Consider the following 20262-nt stretch of genomic DNA (forward strand, 5'->3'; position numbering starts at 1 on the left):
GTCATGTAAGAACAGAAAATGTTGATGTGTTAAAATAGAATGAGCGGACGGCGTGGCCATAAACGGACACCTTTCTAGCACAGCAACAAAACTGCAGTCCACATTTCGGTCAGTAACACACATGGAAGAGTCACATGATTCTGTGTCGGTCCCTGGTGTCACTACAGGGGGTTTTCACTCAAGATTTAGAGCTAGCATATAGGGCTAATTTTGTTGGCCTGTTCTAGAGCATTTGGGCAAGAGTCTCAAATGACAAAAGCATGTTCAAGACCCCGACTAAAGATCATTTGAACTTGTTTGTTTGTTCATGATAAGCCTATTTTGGAAAAGCTTGAACCCATAGTGAAACAGCTAATTATCATCAAAACATAAAATTACACGAAACAAACACAGTATCAAGTACAACCACTTCTGCATTATTATTATATTTCGACTAAACTGCTAAGCAGGGTCAGAAATGTAATTAAAGTTGCATCCGAAAGTAAAAAAAAAAAAATACCCCAGATATGTATTATTTGGGGGGGGGGGAAACACAGTAGTGAACGCCTACGTTTTTTTATCTATTATTTAACATTTGATATCGCTCATAATATTTTATATAATAGAGTATAATCTAGTTCATTGATTCAATTTAAATGGACAACATGTTGTTATATATGTATTTAAAAAAAAAAAAAAAAAAAGAAATCCCTTTACAAAAGGTTAAAATTGCCCTTGAAAAGGAAATCCAGGGGCAAACATCAGCCCTTTACATAAAACTTAATTCCGCACACTAGTGCTAAGTGACTTCATAGAGGCGCATAAAATCCGTTTGGGAATGCGGTCATTACTTATGTGCACATCAGCACGGATCACACGGTGTCATTTATCTGTAACAACGAATTGCTGTTTGTCACCAGTAACATCTGCTGGAAACATTCAATGGGGCCCATATACATGCTTCACATATGCGGTCTGTCAAGTTTTTCTCATTTCTTTCACTTTTGCTTGTAATAGATTTAACGTGTCAAAACAAAGATGATGAAAGAATCGTAATCTAATTTCCAAAAGTCTTTTTCTTTTACAGAAAATACATAAAAGGCTTTAATTAAAATAAAATAAAAATTGTTTATGAGTGTAAAGTTTAGTCAGAATGCTATAGTATGCTATTTGAAAATACATTTTAAACGTTTCGTTTAAAAGATTGCATCATAATAGTTTAAAATACAAATCAAATATAGTAATTATTAAGACGATTTAATTTTAAAAATGTATGTGAAAAAAAACACTCTTTACAATAAGGTTGTATTTGTTAAAATGAGTTAATGCATTAACTATCATGAACTACAAATGCACAATAATTTTACAGAACATATTAATCTTTGCTACAGCTAATTTCTACATATACTTCTACATTAACATTAGTTCATGCAATATGAAGTGAGACAAACAAACAAATAAACAAATGTATTTTCATAATACATTTTTATCCAGCTCATGATCCCTAATTAATAAATGTTAATAAAAAAAAAAAAACCTTACCATAAAGTGTTACTGAAACGTCTTTCGGTATTCTCAAATCTTGTCTAATTCACACTGTCTGTCTTATAATATAAATACTGCTATTATTTAATACTAGTATTTTATTATGAAATAGTAGTTTATTTTTAAATACTAGAAGTATTATTAAGTATATGTTTTATGCTTAAATTATCAGTAATGAAACAGTAAATGAATGTTAAACAGCACAGGGCAAACTGAATCTTTTTAATCTTTAGCATAATTAAAACCTGTTTTAAGAATAATTAGAATAATTAGATCTGCATATACTACCATTAGGAAAAAGCTGTTATATAAAATATATATAGAATAGCTTTTCAGGATGTAATCTATGGGCATATATAGCATTTCAAAAAAATGTCTTAGTCTAATTAGCTGTAAATTTTGCCATTACCCATTAAAAGTATATATTACTATATGTCAGTCGCTAAAAGCACTTAATGACTGTGAACTTCTTTTACAACCGAAAGAGTGTGAAGTTCGATCTACTGTTGAAAAAGTGAAACAAGGGATCATTTATATTTAAGATTAGGGGAATATAAATATTCCATAGTCAAAATATACTTTTATATTTGTGGTGGGAAAATAATATATTTGCACTTATGCACACACCTTAGAGTATTGAAAATATTCCAGACAGAAATCATGATGAATTTAAGCAGGAGGGTGCAGGATAAGCGTGTTTTTGGAAATCTTTGGCTACAATAATTCAGCTCACAATCGCAGTGGATTTAAACTTTGGCAAAGAACAGAGCTGAAACCCATCCATCATTCTAGTGTCTTGAGAAGAACCATTCGATTTCAAGCATTTAGATGATTTCTCACTGTTCTCACTTAAGTGTGATTTATCCATAATAAATCGGGAAGAAACATTTGCAAACAAGATGATTTTCATGCATCTCAGCGCAACACCTTAAACCATTTCCCCATATCCCAGCAACCCGTTCCTTACCTCTGGAGGTGTTCAGCGGAAGCTTTCGCACTGTTCCCTGGATTTGTTGAGTGTCCATTCTCAAAAACGCCCTTGTCCCAAGTTTGCTTCATGGTGGAAAGAACTTTCTACCTGCAGGAAAAACCAGGCAAATGGTCCCACCAAAAGGTTTTTCTGCACTGTGATCTTCAGAACTGAATCCTAATGCAGGTTCTCCCCCTTTCCAAGTCGAGGCAATGTTGCTCTGTAGGGGAAAGCAGGAATCTAATTCGGCTCCCAAAGCCTGCTGTCTGGGATCAGCAGTGGTGATGGTAGTTAACCTTCTCTTGCACTCGCACTCTGTGCCAGACACTCCAAAGTAAAAAAAACTAAAAGTGTGTTCAAAGAAGCTGGTGGTAAAGCTGGATGAGGGCTAGAAGGACACGACAGGAAACGGGACGTTTAAAGCACTTGACCATTTGGGAGTCCCTGAGGGTCGACAATCCTGACTGCCGTCCACATTCATTCTCTCTCTCGAGCTCCATTTCCATCCCAGCCAATGACAGAGCAAGTGTGAGGAATGCCATTAACCAGTCACTCAAATGTGCCAGATCAGTTTCATCAATGGATCAAAGACTAGAGGCCCTGTGCGCAGATTATTAACATTTCTGACCATTAACATTTTGTGGGGGATAATGGGGACCCCTGCTCCAACATCTATGTGCAAAGTCTTTGATTCAGTCACTGTAAATCTCTGAAATCACTGCTGATGGAGAGTTTGTTGCAAGTGTCTCAATCCGAGACACAAAGGTTTATTGTAGATCTGGATGTGGTCCCATGCCAGGTGCGATTCTAAATATTGGGCAGGATTTCTCCTCAAATGAAACCAGGATACTGTATCTGCATCAGTTTCAACTGAATAATACACGTTGGGAAGTCACTGAAATTTGTGTAAAACTCTGATTGAGGTCCACAGTATCTCACCTTATTGAATAATTCACCACACATAGAAAATGGCTTTTTGATATCCATCCAGCGGCGTTGATATGTACACAGCATATGTAGCTTGTCAATGCTTCGATTTGAGCGTGAATGATGACTTACATTTCAGTCTGTTCAGAAAGTGATCGTATGCCTTGAGAAGACTTGGAATACGGGTCACGAGCCATGTCGACTACATGTACTGTGTGGGGGGGGGGGGGTCTTCTTGGAGTTTGACAGCCTGGAGCCCCTATAAACTTTCATAATATGGCAAAAAGCAGTGTGAAAAATGTTTTCCTCTGAAGTGTGAACAATTTCCCCTTTTGTGTTCCACTGAAGGAAAGTCTTTGAGGAAATACTTAAAGACCTCTCATTTATGGGTGAACTTTTATTTAAAAGACAGCATTTGTGCCAAAATGTTGACTACCAAAATTAATTCTGAATTCCGAAAAAAAAGAAGGGTGAGGCACTTACATTGGAAGTGAATGGGGGGGCCAATGCATAAACATTGAAATACACACTGTTTCAAAGGTATAGCCACAAAACGTAAGAAATGTGCATTTTAACATGATTTTAGTGTGATAAAATTGCTAACAAACCTTGTTAGTTAGTTTGTAAAGTTATAGGCAATTTCACAACTATGCTGCCATGTTAACAATGCTGTAAACCTTGTAATCCTGCAAAAATGATAATTTAAACAACTGTACAGCTCACATAATACATGAGTTTTAACAGAAGAATTAAGTGCCTTTACAAAATTATTAGCTTCACATTTCCGCCTTTAAACCCTCCAAAAATTGGCTCCACTCACTTCCAATGTAAGTGCCTCAGTGTGACCTTGATATTTGCTTTTTTTTTTTTTTAAAGAAAATAATGTTTGTGGTAATCAACAATATGCCACAAATGCAGTCAAATGGCCTCAAATTGTATTGAACCGCAATATACCTTTAAGATAATTTTGAAGGCATTAGTGAAAATCAAACTATTGTTTTAAATAATTAATAATTCTATTAAACAAACCGAGACACGTTATAGGTAGATGGGACTGATAGCTAGAACGATAGATGAATAGATAGGTGCATCATTTAGATAAGATTATATGCATAATTTGTGGAGCTGTTAAAGATACAGATATAACAGTTGTTCTCTTTAAAGTGACTGTTAAACTAATTAACAGCAAAAAAAACCTCTCACAAGTTCCCTGCTAACACCCACATGAACCCCTGCATATATGTGACACTCGGACTAACAATTCCGGAGTATTTTTGGCTGACACGAAAGCAGATACTATTTGAAACCAAAAACTAAAACTGCGAGCATGGACAAAATGTTCTTTTATGTGCAGGACAACTGCACGCAGAAAACCCAAAAGAAACGAAGGAGTCTTAACCACACCAACAGGTGCTAAAGTAGTGAGCATACTGTGAATAAACAGTTCTCTTGAGACATTTGAATACTGGGGTTTTGCATTTAAATGCACTCAGTTAATATTTAGTTACATGTCGTATACGTGACCAGAACTACCCCCACCATGTTCAAATTAGCAATCAGACTCATTAGATCGCTTTTCTGAAAAAGGCCAGGCCACAGCTGCAAATGCCATTAACAAAACTTGACCCTATATATGCCAATGTTTACTCCACACTGGATTTACGTGTTCAACAGTCACTCGTCACTCATCAGGAAAGCAATAATGGTTAACGCAAGCCTACTTCTGTTGCGCTACCTTCACCACAACATGCATATGGATTTTGTTTGTATGTTTTTTTTTATATTACTCTACAATCCGAGTGCAAACTTCATTCTAGTTTGTTGCGTCAACAGAGGTGTGATCTTACAGAGGTTGTGGTAAGCTAGTTGGTCAACTATGACCTCATAAAACTACTTTAAAACAGGAACCAATGCAGTTCGAAACGGCAAGTTGTAAATGCCTTTTGGCATAGGGGTTTAACGATCACCATGAGGGGTTTACACGATTATAAATGGAACAGAAATGACACAATGAGCGGCACTATTATATGTTGTGTGTAGTTGCTGGGTCAAATTTGGGGGATCTGCAGGGTGTGTGTGTCTTGCTAGTTTTACAGTTGCGCCTATAAATACACCGATAATAAACAACTACAAACTTTAATATTTTTAATTTTTAAATTGCAGACGCTTTCTTGCCAACCACCAGAAAGGAAGCCAAGTGTTAAATGGTAATAAAATCCTAAGGACCTACTTCTGCACTTTACTTTTGAAGTTTATTTTATTTCTGGTGGAGTCTGCCACAATAAAGAAAAATAGCATGAAGATTTTGTGTTAATCTCTAATTTACGAAAGCAGCTACATAAAATCTGAATGACAGGATAGCAAACTCAACAGAATGAATCGTAAGCTAATCATTTCATAGTAATTTTCTACTTCGAACCGGTCACATACCACACTACAAGTTATATCTACCCTATTAAAGACTGTAAGTTCATTACTGATGTTTGATGACTTCGCTGAAGATTTTATTGTGAACAAAATACCCCAAAATAAAGCTGACTATGTGGGCAGCTAAATGGTTAGGCAGGTTTACCCCATGACAGTAAAAGTGACCCCTGTGAAGACCCATTGAGACAACAGCATCTGTTCTCCCAGCAGGGCACTGCTCACAAAACTGACAAGTCTAATGGGACCCTGACAGGGGGACAGACAGACTCACTCAATGCAAAGGCCAAGGGTACATCGTAGGACCAAGTGGTTACAGGTTCGACACGGCACCTGTCGCTCAACAAATTAACTTGTGCAGGGAATGACTGTGAAGCAGGGACAGATTTATACGTGGTTTCCCAAGCCCTCTCTGTGGTTATGGCATGGTTTCATCTGTTGATTATGTTAAGAGACTCATCTAGAGTGTGAGAGAGCAAATCTGGCACAGTGAGGGGTGTGGGAGGCTAAGAGAAGCGAGATGGGATAAGTTTGAAGGATTCTTGGATCAGTTTAGTGGTCAGCTGAGCAGATGGGGCAGATAAAGTGTGTAATTATGGTGCTGTTGGACATGACTCACCTTTAACGAATGGACTACAATCCTCTTACAGACAGGCAAGATGATTTGAGCTCTACATGCAATCTGCGTAAGCTCAGCTTCATGTAACTTTTGGACTGAAAATAGGCGTTGATATCTTGAACAAACACTTCACAAAAAGGTCAAAATGTAAAAGGCCTTTCAAATGTAACTGAACAAGAGTAATGCACTGAAGTTGAATACTTAGGGTCAGGGATTTAAACTCCCAGTATGAGCAATGGTATTACTGAAGTTTGCCTTTTCAAGAGATAATCCTCTTATGTGTGATACAGTGCCCTCTAGTGGCAAGAAACATTACTGTAAATGAAGTCGCCTTTGATAAAGTCCTTGCGAGTAATTTTATTGTATTTAAGAGCAACAGAAAACACATTAAAAGACTGATATATCACAATGACCTAAAAGAACATATGGAAAGTTATCGTCCAAAAACAATGATAAAAATGTCTAACCTCAGAAAACCTACAAAACAAAACATTTTATTTATATATATATATTGCTTAAAAAATGCATTAATGATGGTTCATGCTGGTTTATTAGCAGTGAGGAACAAAGAACAGTTTTGACATTCCGACTGCAAACCACAGTTCTTTAGTTTACACCTACCTGTGTATACAGTCAACAAGCTACATTTCTTCCTTTCCTGCTGATGTTTATAGGAATAGTTTGTCCAAAAACAAAATCTCAGACATTACTTGACCTCACGGTGTTGCAAACCAGTATGACTTACTTTCTTTTATGGAACACAAAAATTGTTAGGCAGTGTGTTAGTCTCAGTCACTATTCACTTTCATTGCATCTTTTTCCCCATACAATGAAAGTCAGTGGTGAACATTCTGCCTACCATTAGCTTTTGGATTCCACAGAAGTGTCATAAAAGGTCTGGAACAAAATGATGGTAATAATGACAGAATTTTGGGTAATCCCATTAAGGGATTGAAATTCTTTAACGTCTATCATCTTTAAATAACTCTGAAGCAAGTATATTATGAGCACAGAACATTTCATCAGAATAATAAAAATGTTTTCAGTGTTTTATCCTTGAAATATGAGAACCGACAAAAAGGAGAAAATATAAAATAATTGTAAAACATTTCACTAGCATAACCTGTTCAGAATCCAACAAGAGATTTTTTTATTTTATTTTTTTTTTTTTACTTTTTGCACTGATTCCAACCTGGCTTTTAAAATGTAAACACCAAGCTGAAAATGGGGATGAGAGAAGAGAAAATTGAGTGATACAGAGGTGTAGGGGTGTTTTCTCTTAGCCATGAGTGGTGTCATCCTCCACAAAGTCCTTCGCCTGCTCTGCTGAGATCACATCGATGTGACTCACCTATTGAAAACACACACACACACACACACACACACACACACACACACACACACACACACACACACACACAAAATAAGCCTAGAGATCTCATCTAGGCAGCTTTAACTTTCTTGACAAGACTTCCATTCATAGTTTATTTTCTACAAACAAGACTCATTTGCATTTGCTAATGACTTCACACATCAGAGTGTTAATGATGTCTGTTACCTTGTTTCTGAATTTGACGCCATAGAACTTATCGGCTGACTCCAGAAGCTCGGGTCTAAAGGTCGTGGTGATGAACTGAGCGTGTCCTGCCAGCTCTACGATCATGTCTGAACAACAACAAATAAAACACCTTCATATCCACTGTTTTTTTTATTTTTTTGATTGGGCCAATTTAAAAACCCTTATGGTTGAGTCCTGAGAGATACATCAGTTAAATTATATTAACCCTTTAAGCTCTGAGGGTGTTTTTAAAGATTTCCTGTTTCAGCGGCATACACAAAATTAAAGGTTTATAACTCGACATAAAAATAAAATTAAAAAAAAGGTGGCTCAAGTGTTTAGTATCATTTTAAAGAAAACTTTAATTTAAATTTTAAGATAAATTCTGAGACTCTCAGCCTAAGAAACATCACAGAAAAAAAAAAGAAAAAAATGTGAGCCAAAATACAGTATAACTGTTTTCTTTTTTTCCTGATTTGACACGATATATCTCTAAATATGCCTCCGAAAAACTGCTTTTGTTTTGTTCCCATCCATTTCACCAAAAATAATTTGTGTTGATACAAAGCAATCAAAAGTTACAGCATTACAAAAATAATTTATCCTAATATCCAAAAGCCTCTCCAAACAAATCAAACATAATAATTGTACATAAGAACTAATTACACATGCAAACACAACAAGGACTAAAGGTATGCATAGCATACAGACATGATTTTAGTAATGAGATTTCTCATAATGAGTTTCATTCTGTGTCATTCGAGTCATCATTGAGTCTGTGTCATGTATTTGGCACCATCTCCTGGTGGCCATATGTAATCAGAGTGGTTGATTATAATATGGAGGACTATCACCACTGGTTGGAGCAATCTAAACCCAGTACAATTGGTTTAGTGTTCCATGATGCTACAGCATTTCTGAGGACATCATCTGATCCAGGAAAGCTAACATGTTTGTAGCCAGACAGCAGGATGCCAGATAGCCAGATGCTGAGTGCACATTGTGCTTTGTGTGGGTTATCTGATGTTCAATGCATCCGATTACTTTGTGTGTGTGGGCTCATTTTAAAGATAATCGTCTCCTCTATGTAATTTTATGTTCTGTTTATGTTTCATGAAGTTAAACGTGAAAACGCGGCATATGAGCAACATGTGTTCACATGAAACATTTATGTCAAAGACATATACTTAGCTATTACTCGCTATATTTTTGTCTCCGAGTAAAACAAATAGGCTGGTTGTATTATACTCTGAGAGTTTTCCAACAACATCTGACACATGGCTATTTGATGACGATTACAATAATGAATGAAAAGTGCAACATTTTTAATAAATTATCAAAACAGAACCCTTCTGATTTGTCTGCAAATTTCAAAGCACTTGTTCAGTTTTGGTCATAATGCCTACATGCTTTTTAAAAGTAGAGCTTCTAAGCCAGACAAGGGCAATTTATGGTCCACGGGCCGTATCCGGCCCTCCGTATGGTTTAATCTGGTCCCCAGCTCATTTATCCTAAAAGCGTTTTTTCATTGAATATTTCAGTAATCTTGCATTAGGACCTAACGCACCTCCACAAGCATTTAACATGCTCGGGGTTGCCAAATTAGAGATGCAACCCCTCCAATTTGAGATTTATACTTGCGCAAATTGGAAATATTCGCCTAATGTTATAATTATTTTGTGCAATCTGGCAACCATGCATAAGAGTGCGCTCTTTCTAGCTCTCGTTTTCCCCTTTGAACAAACTTAGCCATCTCTAGTGCGAAATTCTGCTCAAGGAAATGTGCGATACGGCCACTCTGTGTCCATTCTTGAGGCTGCTTGTGCTGTCCGGTGCTACTAAGTTTGCAGGTAATCCTTCTCATTGATCTCGGCATCGACATGTGGAGGGGTATTCACTGACACATGAGCAAAAGCAAGCGAGAGACGAATATGTAATTTTTTTTTGTGCAATTTAGAAATGTTGAGGTCCCTCACACCTGTATGTTAATCTAACTCAGTAATTATTTATAGTCATGCAGCCTGTTTTATTCAGTTATTTGCTGAATGGAAAGCCAAACCAGTTGCGGACAAACCATTGACAAGGCCCGCATCATGACCCTTTTAGCACGTAAACGGGTAATGTTTTAAGAATAAAATAAGTAAACTTAAAAAAAAAAAGGAGTACAATGTGGCCCCCTATGCACTACTTAAAGCCAGATGTGACCCCTTTAACAAAATAGCTGCCCACCCCTGTTCTAAGCTTTAAAACGATACCTATTTTGTGTTGGTCAAGACTGTAGTTATTAGCATTTTCTCACGGGCGGCGGGCCCATCCGAGCTTAAATGGTTAATATATATATATATATATATTCACTCACAATTATGGGGCTTTTCCACTGCATGGTACGGCTCGACTGTGCTTGCTTTTTGGGTTTTTCACTGTGGATAGTACCTGGTAATTTTTTTAGTACCACCTCTGTCAAGGTTCCAAGCGAGCCGAGCCGATACTAAATGTGACGTCAAAACCCTGCAGATCACTGATTGGTCAGAGAGAATCGTCACTACCAGTGTCACTGGATTTGCGACACGGGACATCAACCCGCTAGTTTTAAAGTTAGCAACAGCGATAGCATTATCATATGTTCACGCGACTTTCGAATTGTAAAAAGAAGTGTCTGTGCGCAAAACCACGCCGTGGTCAATAAACGAGGTGCAGACGTTCCTCTCGTTAGTGGCGGAGGAGAGGATCCAATGAGAGCTGGATGGGGTGATGCGAAACGAAAAAGTCTTTCAGGAAGTGTCTCAGCTGTTGGCCGCACACGGCTACCACCGGACCTACCAACAGTGTAGGGAAAAGTTAAAAAATCTTAAAAGTGACTACAGAACCATCAAGGACCACAACAGACAGAGTGGTTCAAACAGAAGAAAGTGGAAGTGGTTCGACCAAATGGATGCTATCTATGGCAATAGACCGGCGAGCAATGGGAGGGAGAGTGCCCTGTTGATGGTACGTTAACTCTATATTTTGCTTGAAAGCTTCACTTTATTAAGTTGACCAGCTACTGGAAAGTTTGCTTCTAAAACAACCAGGCCAATTTAACTGTTACACTTGTGTAAAATCACCATGCAACAACTGTTTATGCAGCACAATGAGCTAGTAGCTAACATCTAGCGGTTGTGCTATTGTTTATGGTCAGTATTGTTCTTGAGTTGTTGTTGCTAGTTTGTTTTGTGTCACGTTTAAGATGATGTCACGGCAGTAGAGGTGCCGCAACTATGACGATCAGCCTATAATCCCACCCACGTTGAGGCGGCACTAAACTGCAGCGGAAAAGCAAGCTCAGAAAAGTAAAGCGAGCAGAGTCGAGTCGAACCGTAACGTGCAGTGGAAAAGTGCCACTATATCAATGTGCATGCTTTTTCTCCAAGCTAACGTTACGGTTCGGTTTTGATGATGTAACACTTTCTGGTAAAAATTCTGGCTAAGATTTTCAAGCCATTTTCTCAGAATTATGGCATTTTGTAAAAAAAACAATAATAAATTGGTGAATGAAATTCAGGTGCAACCCTAATTTAATGTTTGCTGATGGTACCTGACACTGCTTTTCTGTGTTGGGCGTCCAGAGCCTGGTCAATCTCATCAAACAGGTAGAAAGGAGCAGGGTCACATTTCTGTATGGCGAAGATGAGCGCCAGTGCGACCAGAGACTTCTGACCTCCAGACAACTGCTGCATCTCTCTCATCTCTCCCTGTTTACCTGTGAATGACACCTGAAACACAAAACAAACACAATTCATCAAGTTGCATGTATGGGATTGAGCAAGCATTAAAAGGATAACTGACCCCCCACCCCCAAAAAAAAACACTGTCATCATTTACTCCCCTTTAGTTCATTTACTCATGTCAAAACCCTCTATGACAGCCAGTTAACAATTACTTATTTTCACTGGCATTTCCACACTTTCAGTATTGATAAAAGACGCAATGAAAGTGATTCAACCAAACATCTAATTTTGTGTTCCACAGTCAGTCATATGTGCTTGGAAACAACATGAGGATGAGTAAATGATGACAGAACTGTGATATTTGTGTGAACTATCACATTTGAGTGGCGTTCATCTCCTTACCCTGATGCCCACTCCAGTGAACTGATCTACACTGGGCACACTGCTCTGAGAGGCTGATCCTCTCTCACTGTCCGCTCCCTCCCCCTCGTCCTGAGACTGACCACCCTCAGTGTCTCCCTTCTTCATCACCAATGTGGCTTTACCACCAGGCACCAGCTTCTGAAACACCTCACTGAAGTTCTTAGACACCTGCATGGAGAAACATAAGGAATAAGGGATTTTAGGAATAAAAACCTACAAATGTTGAGATATCAACAAACAATCCTGTCATCAGAGGTTGACAGAGTCTATCTGATGGTTTTACCTGTTTGAAGGTAAGCTGTATGGCCTCGTACTTGCGCAGCTCCAGGACATTCATGAGCTCCATGATGGATTTGTAGCCTCGGTCCAGCTCTTCCTGCCTCTTAATCAGCTTCTCTTTCTGCTCAGAGAAGTTGACGAACTGGTCCAAGGCTTTTTTATTCACATGGCTGTATTTCTTCAGCTCTGTGTTACACTGCTCCAGCTTCCTGAATAACTACACACAAACACACATGACAAAACCATTAAAAAACACACACACACACAATGCAGGCAGCAACAACACAACAAGAACACAGATGGGAATCAAAGTATTTCTCAAACTTAAAGTGACAGAAGACAATTATGAATTAAAGGTGCACTCAGTCATTTTTTCCTCATTAATAAAGTTGAACTCCTAAAGACATGAATTGTAATTTGACATATATGTATAAAATCATGATCACTCACATTATAATGAAGACTCCAGTCATATCAGTAACCTTATAAAAGCTGTTTTACTCTACATGGAGGGGGTCCGCACATGTTAGAATCACATGACCAGCCGAATACTACTCACTTAATCTCAGTAACCGTCCTGTTATTGGACACTTTCACTCACTGATTAATGTAATGATGGCTGACTGTGATTACTAAATTTCTACAATGGCATCTGAAACGGAAAACTATTGATTTGAAATGATGCTGCATCGACAGCCGCTATAGATGTCAGTGTAAGTCCAAGATGACACAAAGACAAAAGTTACTGAGTGCACCTTTAAATTCAAAATGTATGATTCTTCCTTACTCATTACTTCCTGCCTAAGCTCTTATGAGAAAAGTCCTGAAGAAAGTTTGAGAATCAGGGACAAAAATGGCACGATTTCGCCCTCACTCCTCAACTCCACGCACTCAAGTTCACCAAGAGGGGGAGAGAAACTGAGAACGCAAGCATGGGGTAATGATGAATGAGTCACCTCTGTGTAGGAGGCCTATGATACAATAAAGGCCCCTGACTGGAGAACTGGAGAGAAAGAAGAGGATCAACTAAGAGAAATAATATGAGAGCGAGGTGGGAGGACTGTGAGACAACAGTGCGAGTAATGGAGGGGGATGAGAGGGAAAACTAAAGGCAGACTTGTGCAGAGGAGGACAGAGGTTTCATAAAGGGTACTCGGTCATGTCATGATCTTTACAATACAATTATGTAATACCAATTCATAACCTCTTTTACAGTTCATTTAACATGATGCCGTATTTATGAGGTTAATGAGCATGCAACCCCTTTTAATAACTGCTTATCCATCGGTAGAAATCCACTCTGGTTGTCTTAAATCTTCTGAAACTTACTAAATAAAATAATACTGTCTTTTCATGTGCCATTAGTTGGTGTTTTCACATCACTTTTCTTTTTGTTTCACAGAAACGAACCAATTTACCAATTTGGCGAATGAAGAAAAAGGAGGAAATTATGACTAAAATGATAAGTGCATTACAGGAAAAAACAATACTGTGTACCTGCTTGAGAGTGAGCGTCTGGTACTTCTCAAAGGCCTCTTGTGGCAGGGAGCCCAGCTCACGGATCTTCTTCATGCACTCTTCCTTTTTCTTCAGTAACATGCCCTGTCTGTTGGTCATCTTCTCCAGCTCCTTGGTGTCATGATTAATGGCTTCGTTCTGCTCTTTCTCGATGTTCTTCCAGCGCTCCATACTCTTCTGGTGCTCCTTTATCTCTACCTCTGTCTTATCGATGAGGCCATCCAAATCTGAGTCATGATAAAGAGACAGAAAAAGTAAATTCATGCAAACAGATAATATAAGCAGCTGTTAAAGGGGTCACACAAGGGGATTTATGTATTTTTTTCTCCTTGAGGTCCACTGATAATCGTCAGTAAAGTATTTCCTACAAAATAATGTTTTTTATGACCATTTTCCACCCTCTCTCTGCTCCTCTCAGCACTTTGCTGCATGTTTTCTGTCAAGTCTAACTTTAACTGCTGCATCATTCAACAACAGCTTCTTTACAAGAAACAGGTTTTACCCACATTTTACTCTAAATGTTGGTTGTCCTTATTACCTCACTGTGACAGGGCAGGCCAAGCTACTGAACACCAAATAAGTGTTGTTGCAGTGCAAATGTGGGCAGTCAAATGTAGTCATCTGTCTTATGTGCAGTTTCAGCAGCTTAGTTTCAATACAGGGTTTTTTTGGAGTGTAGAGGAAGTTCTAAAAGTTACACTATGCTCAGATCGAGAAAAATTGTATTCCTTTAGATGCGTCCCATTTAATGGCTATGATATGGTTCCGTGTTCTTCACTCACCCTCAGAGCGAGCCAGAGTGTCTTTTATCCGCTTGTTGATGCCATCCAACTCTGAAGTTGTCGCTGTGAGGACGGTTCCTCCTTCTGTTTCTCTTAGTTCATTTAGTTCCTAATCACAATCAAACACAATTTAAAGTTGATGATGCATTCCATATCATATTTGTTACACTGGCGAAGAGGAAAAACACAAGCAGTATTTGGTATCTTCACTGACCTGCTCGACTTGGTCGAGGCGTTTGCGCAGGTTCTCGTTGAGGTACGTCTCCACCCTGGTCATGATTCCCTCCAGCTTAATTCTCTCATTCAGCAGCTGTCTGTTGTCCTATGGCAAAAACAACCCACACATGAAGCACAAAGAAAAAAAAATCCCTTTGACTGATGGGCTAAAAGCAACACACTCATTCATTATAAAGGATTAAAATAAACATCTAAAAGAATAAATGAAACTAATATGTATATGCTAAAATGAATAATAATAAAAGCCTGTCTGGGAACACAAAAGCAGACGAATTAGCAAAGCAAATTGAGGACAACATAAAATAACAAAGGCTAATGATGTGGGCCGGTTATACAACATTTAAAGTAGCTTTTTAATTGTCTGACGTGTGTCTGGCTGAACTGGTCTGGAGGTGGTAATGAGCTGCAGCTGTGACTTCAGGCTTCAGTGGTAATTCTCCTACACATCTCATAGAGCTTCAGACTGACTAACACTTCTCAGATGAGGCTGCAGCCGCTATACAACAGATTTCACAACCTGAGAGTTAAACGCTCACATCTAGAACTGCCAAAATTACTTACTGAAGACAAAGAATTCAAGGTTATTATGGACAAGCATAAAGCCTAAAATAACTACTTTTAGCTGTTGCTGCTTACTCTGGCTAAGAACCGCCCACTAGCAACTAATTCTTCCTCAAGGTTCCTCAGATTTTTTTTTTTAAGCACAACTTTGTTTCATTGGACTGATAAAAATATATGCGCCCTATGAATTGTGTATAGCAAGTCAGTCAGATCTAAACGTGCGATTGAGAAAGCTCTTGCCATTGGGTGCAATATGCATTAGATGGTCAGTGAACGGTCTGTGGGTAAATGTAATGCTGACGTGTATACCTGCTGCAGTTGTCTGATCTCATCATTGAGGTCATCCACTCTGCGCTGGTCCTCAAGACTGAGTTGAGAGAGCAGGTCAGTGCCCAGTTCTGCCTTAAGAGACTCCCGTGTGCTCTCCATGGCGTGCAAGCTGGCCTCCAGACTCTGAAGACTGCGTTGCTGCCGGACACAAGAGGGAGAGAGAAATAAAGTCATTCTGATAAAAAATTTGACTGAGGACAAAAGGGCTGGTATAATTTGACAATTGGCTCTTTTTAGTAATGTCAAACTGACATATTGGCTACTATTTGGCCTTTTAGAGATTATTAGCTGATACCCCAGTTTTTTTTTTTATCCAAGAAAGCCTTATCGATGGATAATGCACACTTCTGTTTTCAATTATTTCTGAATGAATTGAGTAAATCAAGTATAAAAGTTTTAATTCAAGTAGTTGATTCCACATCTCATTTTCTGTCCCTTATAATAATATATAAGAAGTTCATGCATAATATAGCCATTAACTTTTTTTAATCAAGATTTAAGTTTCAATAAATGTATAAAAGGAAATGAAATTGTGCATTTTATTGATCAGTTTCTCTTTCAGAGTACAAGTACAAATATTCCCATATTATATAGTAGTTTCTCAATGAATATGGTCATTAAAAGTTCATGTATAATAACCATTACAAAATGTTGTTTAAAATAGTTTAAGATGAAGTATAGCATCTCACACTGCAAGACATGTCAACCCAAAAGTATTTAATATCCACTTCCTATAAAATACAGTGGTAAGAAAATGTATGTGAACCCTTTGGAATTACCTGTATTTATGTCTACATTTGTCTTAAAATCTGGTTTGATCTTCATCTAAGTTACTATAATGAACAAACACAATCTGTTTTAACTAATAACACAAATTATTGTATTGTTCTTGTACATACCGAATACATCATTCAAACATTCACAGTGTAGGTTAAAAAAAATAAAATAAAATATGTGAACCCCTAGGCTAATGATGTCAACAAAAGCTAATTAGAGTCAGGAGTTGGAAAACCTGGCATCCAGTTAATGAAATGAGATTGGAGGTGTGGGTTTGAGCTACTTTGACTTATAAAAAGCACTAAAACACTGAGTTTCCTGTTCACAAGAAGCATCTGCTGACGTGGACCATGCTTCGCAAAAAAGAGATCTCAGAAGACCTATGATCAAAAATAGTTGCTTTGCAAAAAGCTGGAAAGGGTTACAAAGTTATCTCGAAGAGATATTAAACTGTCCACAGTTAGACAAATTGTCTATAAATAGAGAGAGATAAAAATAGTACTGTGGGTACTCTTCCTAGAAGTGGCCATCCAGCCAAGATGACTCAAAGGGAACACCGCAGAATGTCCAATGAGGTAAAAAAGAACCCTAGAGTGACAGTGAAAGACTTGATGAAATCACTGGAACAGGTTAACATCTCTGTTCATGAGTGTACTATACGGAAAACATTAAACAGGCATTGTGTCCATTAGGGATGCTCCAATCGATCGGCCACCGATCGGTTTCGGACAATATTCACATCCTATGTCTTGATCGGTGATCTGTAATTTGGCCGATCGCATAAGCCGATTGCTCATGTCGCAAAAGATGCGCGACTCCTTTAAGACTTGAGCAGCACTGTCATGGCATCACGAAGTGTGGGGAATACTGGCATAGTGTTGTAAGACAACAAACTTGATTCAACAGTTAAGAACGGTGCAGTGGGAGAGGTATGGCGAATATAAAAAGTTTGTGTACTGTACTGTTAATGTGTACCTGATCGGAGCATCCCTAATGTCCATGGCATGACACCACGAAGGAAGCTGCTGCTTTCCAACAAAAACATTGCTGCAAGTAAAGACACTGACTACCACCCCTGGAGTCACAAGTTCAAATCCAGGGTGGGCTGAGTGACTCCAGCCAGGTCTCCTAAGCAACCAAATTGGCCCGGTTGCTAGGGAGGGTAGTCACATGGGGTAACCTCCTCGTGGTTGCTATAATGTGGGAGGGGCTGCTTTGCTGCTTCGGTGCCTGGACCGCTTGCCATCGGCGAGGGAAAAAATAATTCCCAAGTTTATCAAGATATCCTACAGGATAATGTCAGGGTGGCTGTGCACCAGCTGAGGCTCAGTAGAAGTTGGGTGATGGTGCAAGACAATGACCCTAAACATCGAAGTAAATCCATTACAGAATGGCTTCAAAAAAAGAAAATCCACCTTTTGGAGTGTCCCAGTCAGAGCCCAAACCTTAACCCAACAGAGATGCTGTGGAATGACCTCAAGAGAGACACCAGACAGCATAAGAATATGACTGAGCTGAAGCAGTTCTGTAAGGAAGAATGGTCCAAAATTCCTTCTGAATGTTGTGCAGGTCTAATCCACAACTACCGGAAACACTTGGTTGAGGTTATTGCTGACAAAGGAGGACCGACCAGTTATAAAATCAAAGGGTTCACTTACTTTTTCCACAGCACTGTGAATATTTAATGGGGTGTGTTCAATAAGACATGAAAGATTACAACTGTTTGTGTGTTGTTGGCATAAGCACATTGTGTTTCTCTACACTTGTGACTTTGATGAATATGAGATCACATTTTACGACCAATTAATGCAGAAAAAAACTGCTAATTCCAAAGGGATCATATACCTTTTCATGCCACTGTATATAATGGCCACCCTGCTCTCTAAATATTGGCATCAGCATCATTGAAAGGACCATATCAGTTGATCTCTAATCTCATGGATGTAAATGTGTTACCTTGGGCATGAACGTTTTCTCTGACTGCTGTCTCTTTTCTTTCAACATCTTCATCTCTGACAGTATACTGTCTCTGGATGCTTTAAACTTCCTCTGTTGGGTCTCGATCTGTTGCATCTGATTCATCAGTTGATCAATCTCATTATTGATACGTGAAGAAATAAGTTAAAGAACCAACATAGGAACTCATTGCCCATCACCTTTCATGTCCATTCAGAAAAGATAAGTTACAATCAAAATTTGAAAGCACTAAACGCATTTATCTGAGGCTGTGAGAACAGAAGTGCTTTAAAATACTTTAGAGAGAGTGTTCTGTGCTTCATTCTTGAGCAATCTGTTTCTTCTTCCCTTTTAGGCTAGAGCTGAGATGTTGGTTATGTCATAATATTAGTTCTGAATTAGTCACCGTTTAAGAGTTGGACTTGGCTAATGTGAATCATCAGTTGAGAGGAATGAAGGCTTCAAACCTGCTTTTAAATGATCATCACTTGAGGCCTTGGGAATCACATCCACAGAACCAGATTTCTCGTCATTCAGCTGTTCTGTGACCCTGTGCTATTTAGATCCTGGCTGATTACACCAGTATGAAACAACTGCCCAAACACACAACACACACACACACTCCCTGATTCAGACAGACCTCAATTCTTTCCCCACACGTTAATTTTGCCCCAACTTAATGAGATGCAGCTTTTTTTTCTTTCAGATTTCATGCCAGCCGCTCCATTCAGTTATAAAACACTGAATGAAACAGATGCCATATGTCAGCCACAAACGGATCATTTTCACACAATTCCCTGTATTTGACACCCTCTTTGCTGTTATTGTCCACCCATGATGTCCTAGAGCTGTGGATGAGGTTTCCACTCAATAACAGAAAGATTTCTGAGACTAAGGCAGTGTCTCAACCTAGTGAGCTGCACACCCTATTCAGCATTAGAATACACCTATGATAGCGGAAAATCCTGTCTAAGTTGGCAGCTAACTTGTCTTTTGTAATAATTTATGTTTATGTAAGTTTGTTTGTACGAGGAGGATATGTTCAATGTTTCTTCTGAGGTTTTCATTCAGTTTGGCCTCCAGTTCTCCGAGCTCCTCCTCGGCCTTCCTCATGTCCTTCTGCAGCTCCAGGCGGGACTTACGAGTATCGTAGTATCCACCGGTTAGAGCACCACGATGACTCACCTGATCACCTGTACAAATACATGCCAAAACAACAACCTGAAGTTAAAAATGAACAACTACGCAGTTAATAGAAGAAAAAAGTAGTATCCGATTTGCTGTTAACAACATGACCTTTCCTCACATTCAGACACATCGAAGGAAACAGATGTATAATCTTGAGTTTATTTACCCTCAAGTGTGATGCAGTCCATGGTGAAAGCTCGAGCCAGCTGAGTGGACACTTCCATACTGCGGCAGATCAGCGTCTTCCCAAACACGTGTTTGAAGGCCTTGTCGAAGTTCGTACTGTAACGGAGCTTGCTGATCATAGGGATTGCATCCTACAGCAAAAGCGCAGGAGGAATGAGAGAATACTTCAATTAATTTCCATTTAACAGCTGAGGTCAAAAAAAAAAAAAAAAAAACGAAACCATTTGAAGCCAGCATTCGCAACCCATTTTACTTCCATATCATGGCAAGTTTGACTAAAATGGGATATATAATTA

General features: G+C 38.7%; 2 protein-coding genes across 2 annotated transcripts in view; both read right to left on the reverse strand.

The window, feature by feature from the left end:
• LOC127438352 (RNA-binding protein 20-like) overlaps positions 1-2748 on the reverse strand; it is a 79009-nt gene extending 76261 nt beyond the window's left edge. The window contains exon 1 of the mRNA XM_051693877.1: positions 2492-2748. Within this exon, the coding sequence (XP_051549837.1) occupies positions 2492-2583 (92 nt within the window). The 5' untranslated portion in view covers positions 2584-2748. The remainder of the gene's footprint in view (positions 1-2491) is intronic.
• Positions 2749-6798: 4050 nt separating this feature from the next.
• The window catches only part of LOC127438350 (structural maintenance of chromosomes protein 3), a 28367-nt gene continuing 14903 nt past the window's right edge, over positions 6799-20262 (reverse strand). The window contains exons 18-29 of the mRNA XM_051693876.1: positions 19947-20097; positions 19633-19785; positions 18593-18744; positions 15839-15997; positions 14946-15053; positions 14732-14840; positions 13929-14176; positions 12436-12648; positions 12132-12320; positions 11597-11774; positions 8023-8129; positions 6799-7815 (exon numbers count right to left, since the gene is read on the reverse strand). Of these exons, the coding sequence (XP_051549836.1) occupies positions 7744-7815; positions 8023-8129; positions 11597-11774; positions 12132-12320; positions 12436-12648; positions 13929-14176; positions 14732-14840; positions 14946-15053; positions 15839-15997; positions 18593-18744; positions 19633-19785; positions 19947-20097 (1839 nt within the window). The 3' untranslated portion in view covers positions 6799-7743. The remainder of the gene's footprint in view (positions 7816-8022; positions 8130-11596; positions 11775-12131; positions 12321-12435; positions 12649-13928; positions 14177-14731; positions 14841-14945; positions 15054-15838; positions 15998-18592; positions 18745-19632; positions 19786-19946; positions 20098-20262) is intronic.

Source organism: Myxocyprinus asiaticus, chromosome 49 (assembly GCF_019703515.2).
Source record: "Myxocyprinus asiaticus isolate MX2 ecotype Aquarium Trade chromosome 49, UBuf_Myxa_2, whole genome shotgun sequence".
Taxonomy (NCBI): Eukaryota; Metazoa; Chordata; class Actinopteri; order Cypriniformes; family Catostomidae; genus Myxocyprinus; species Myxocyprinus asiaticus.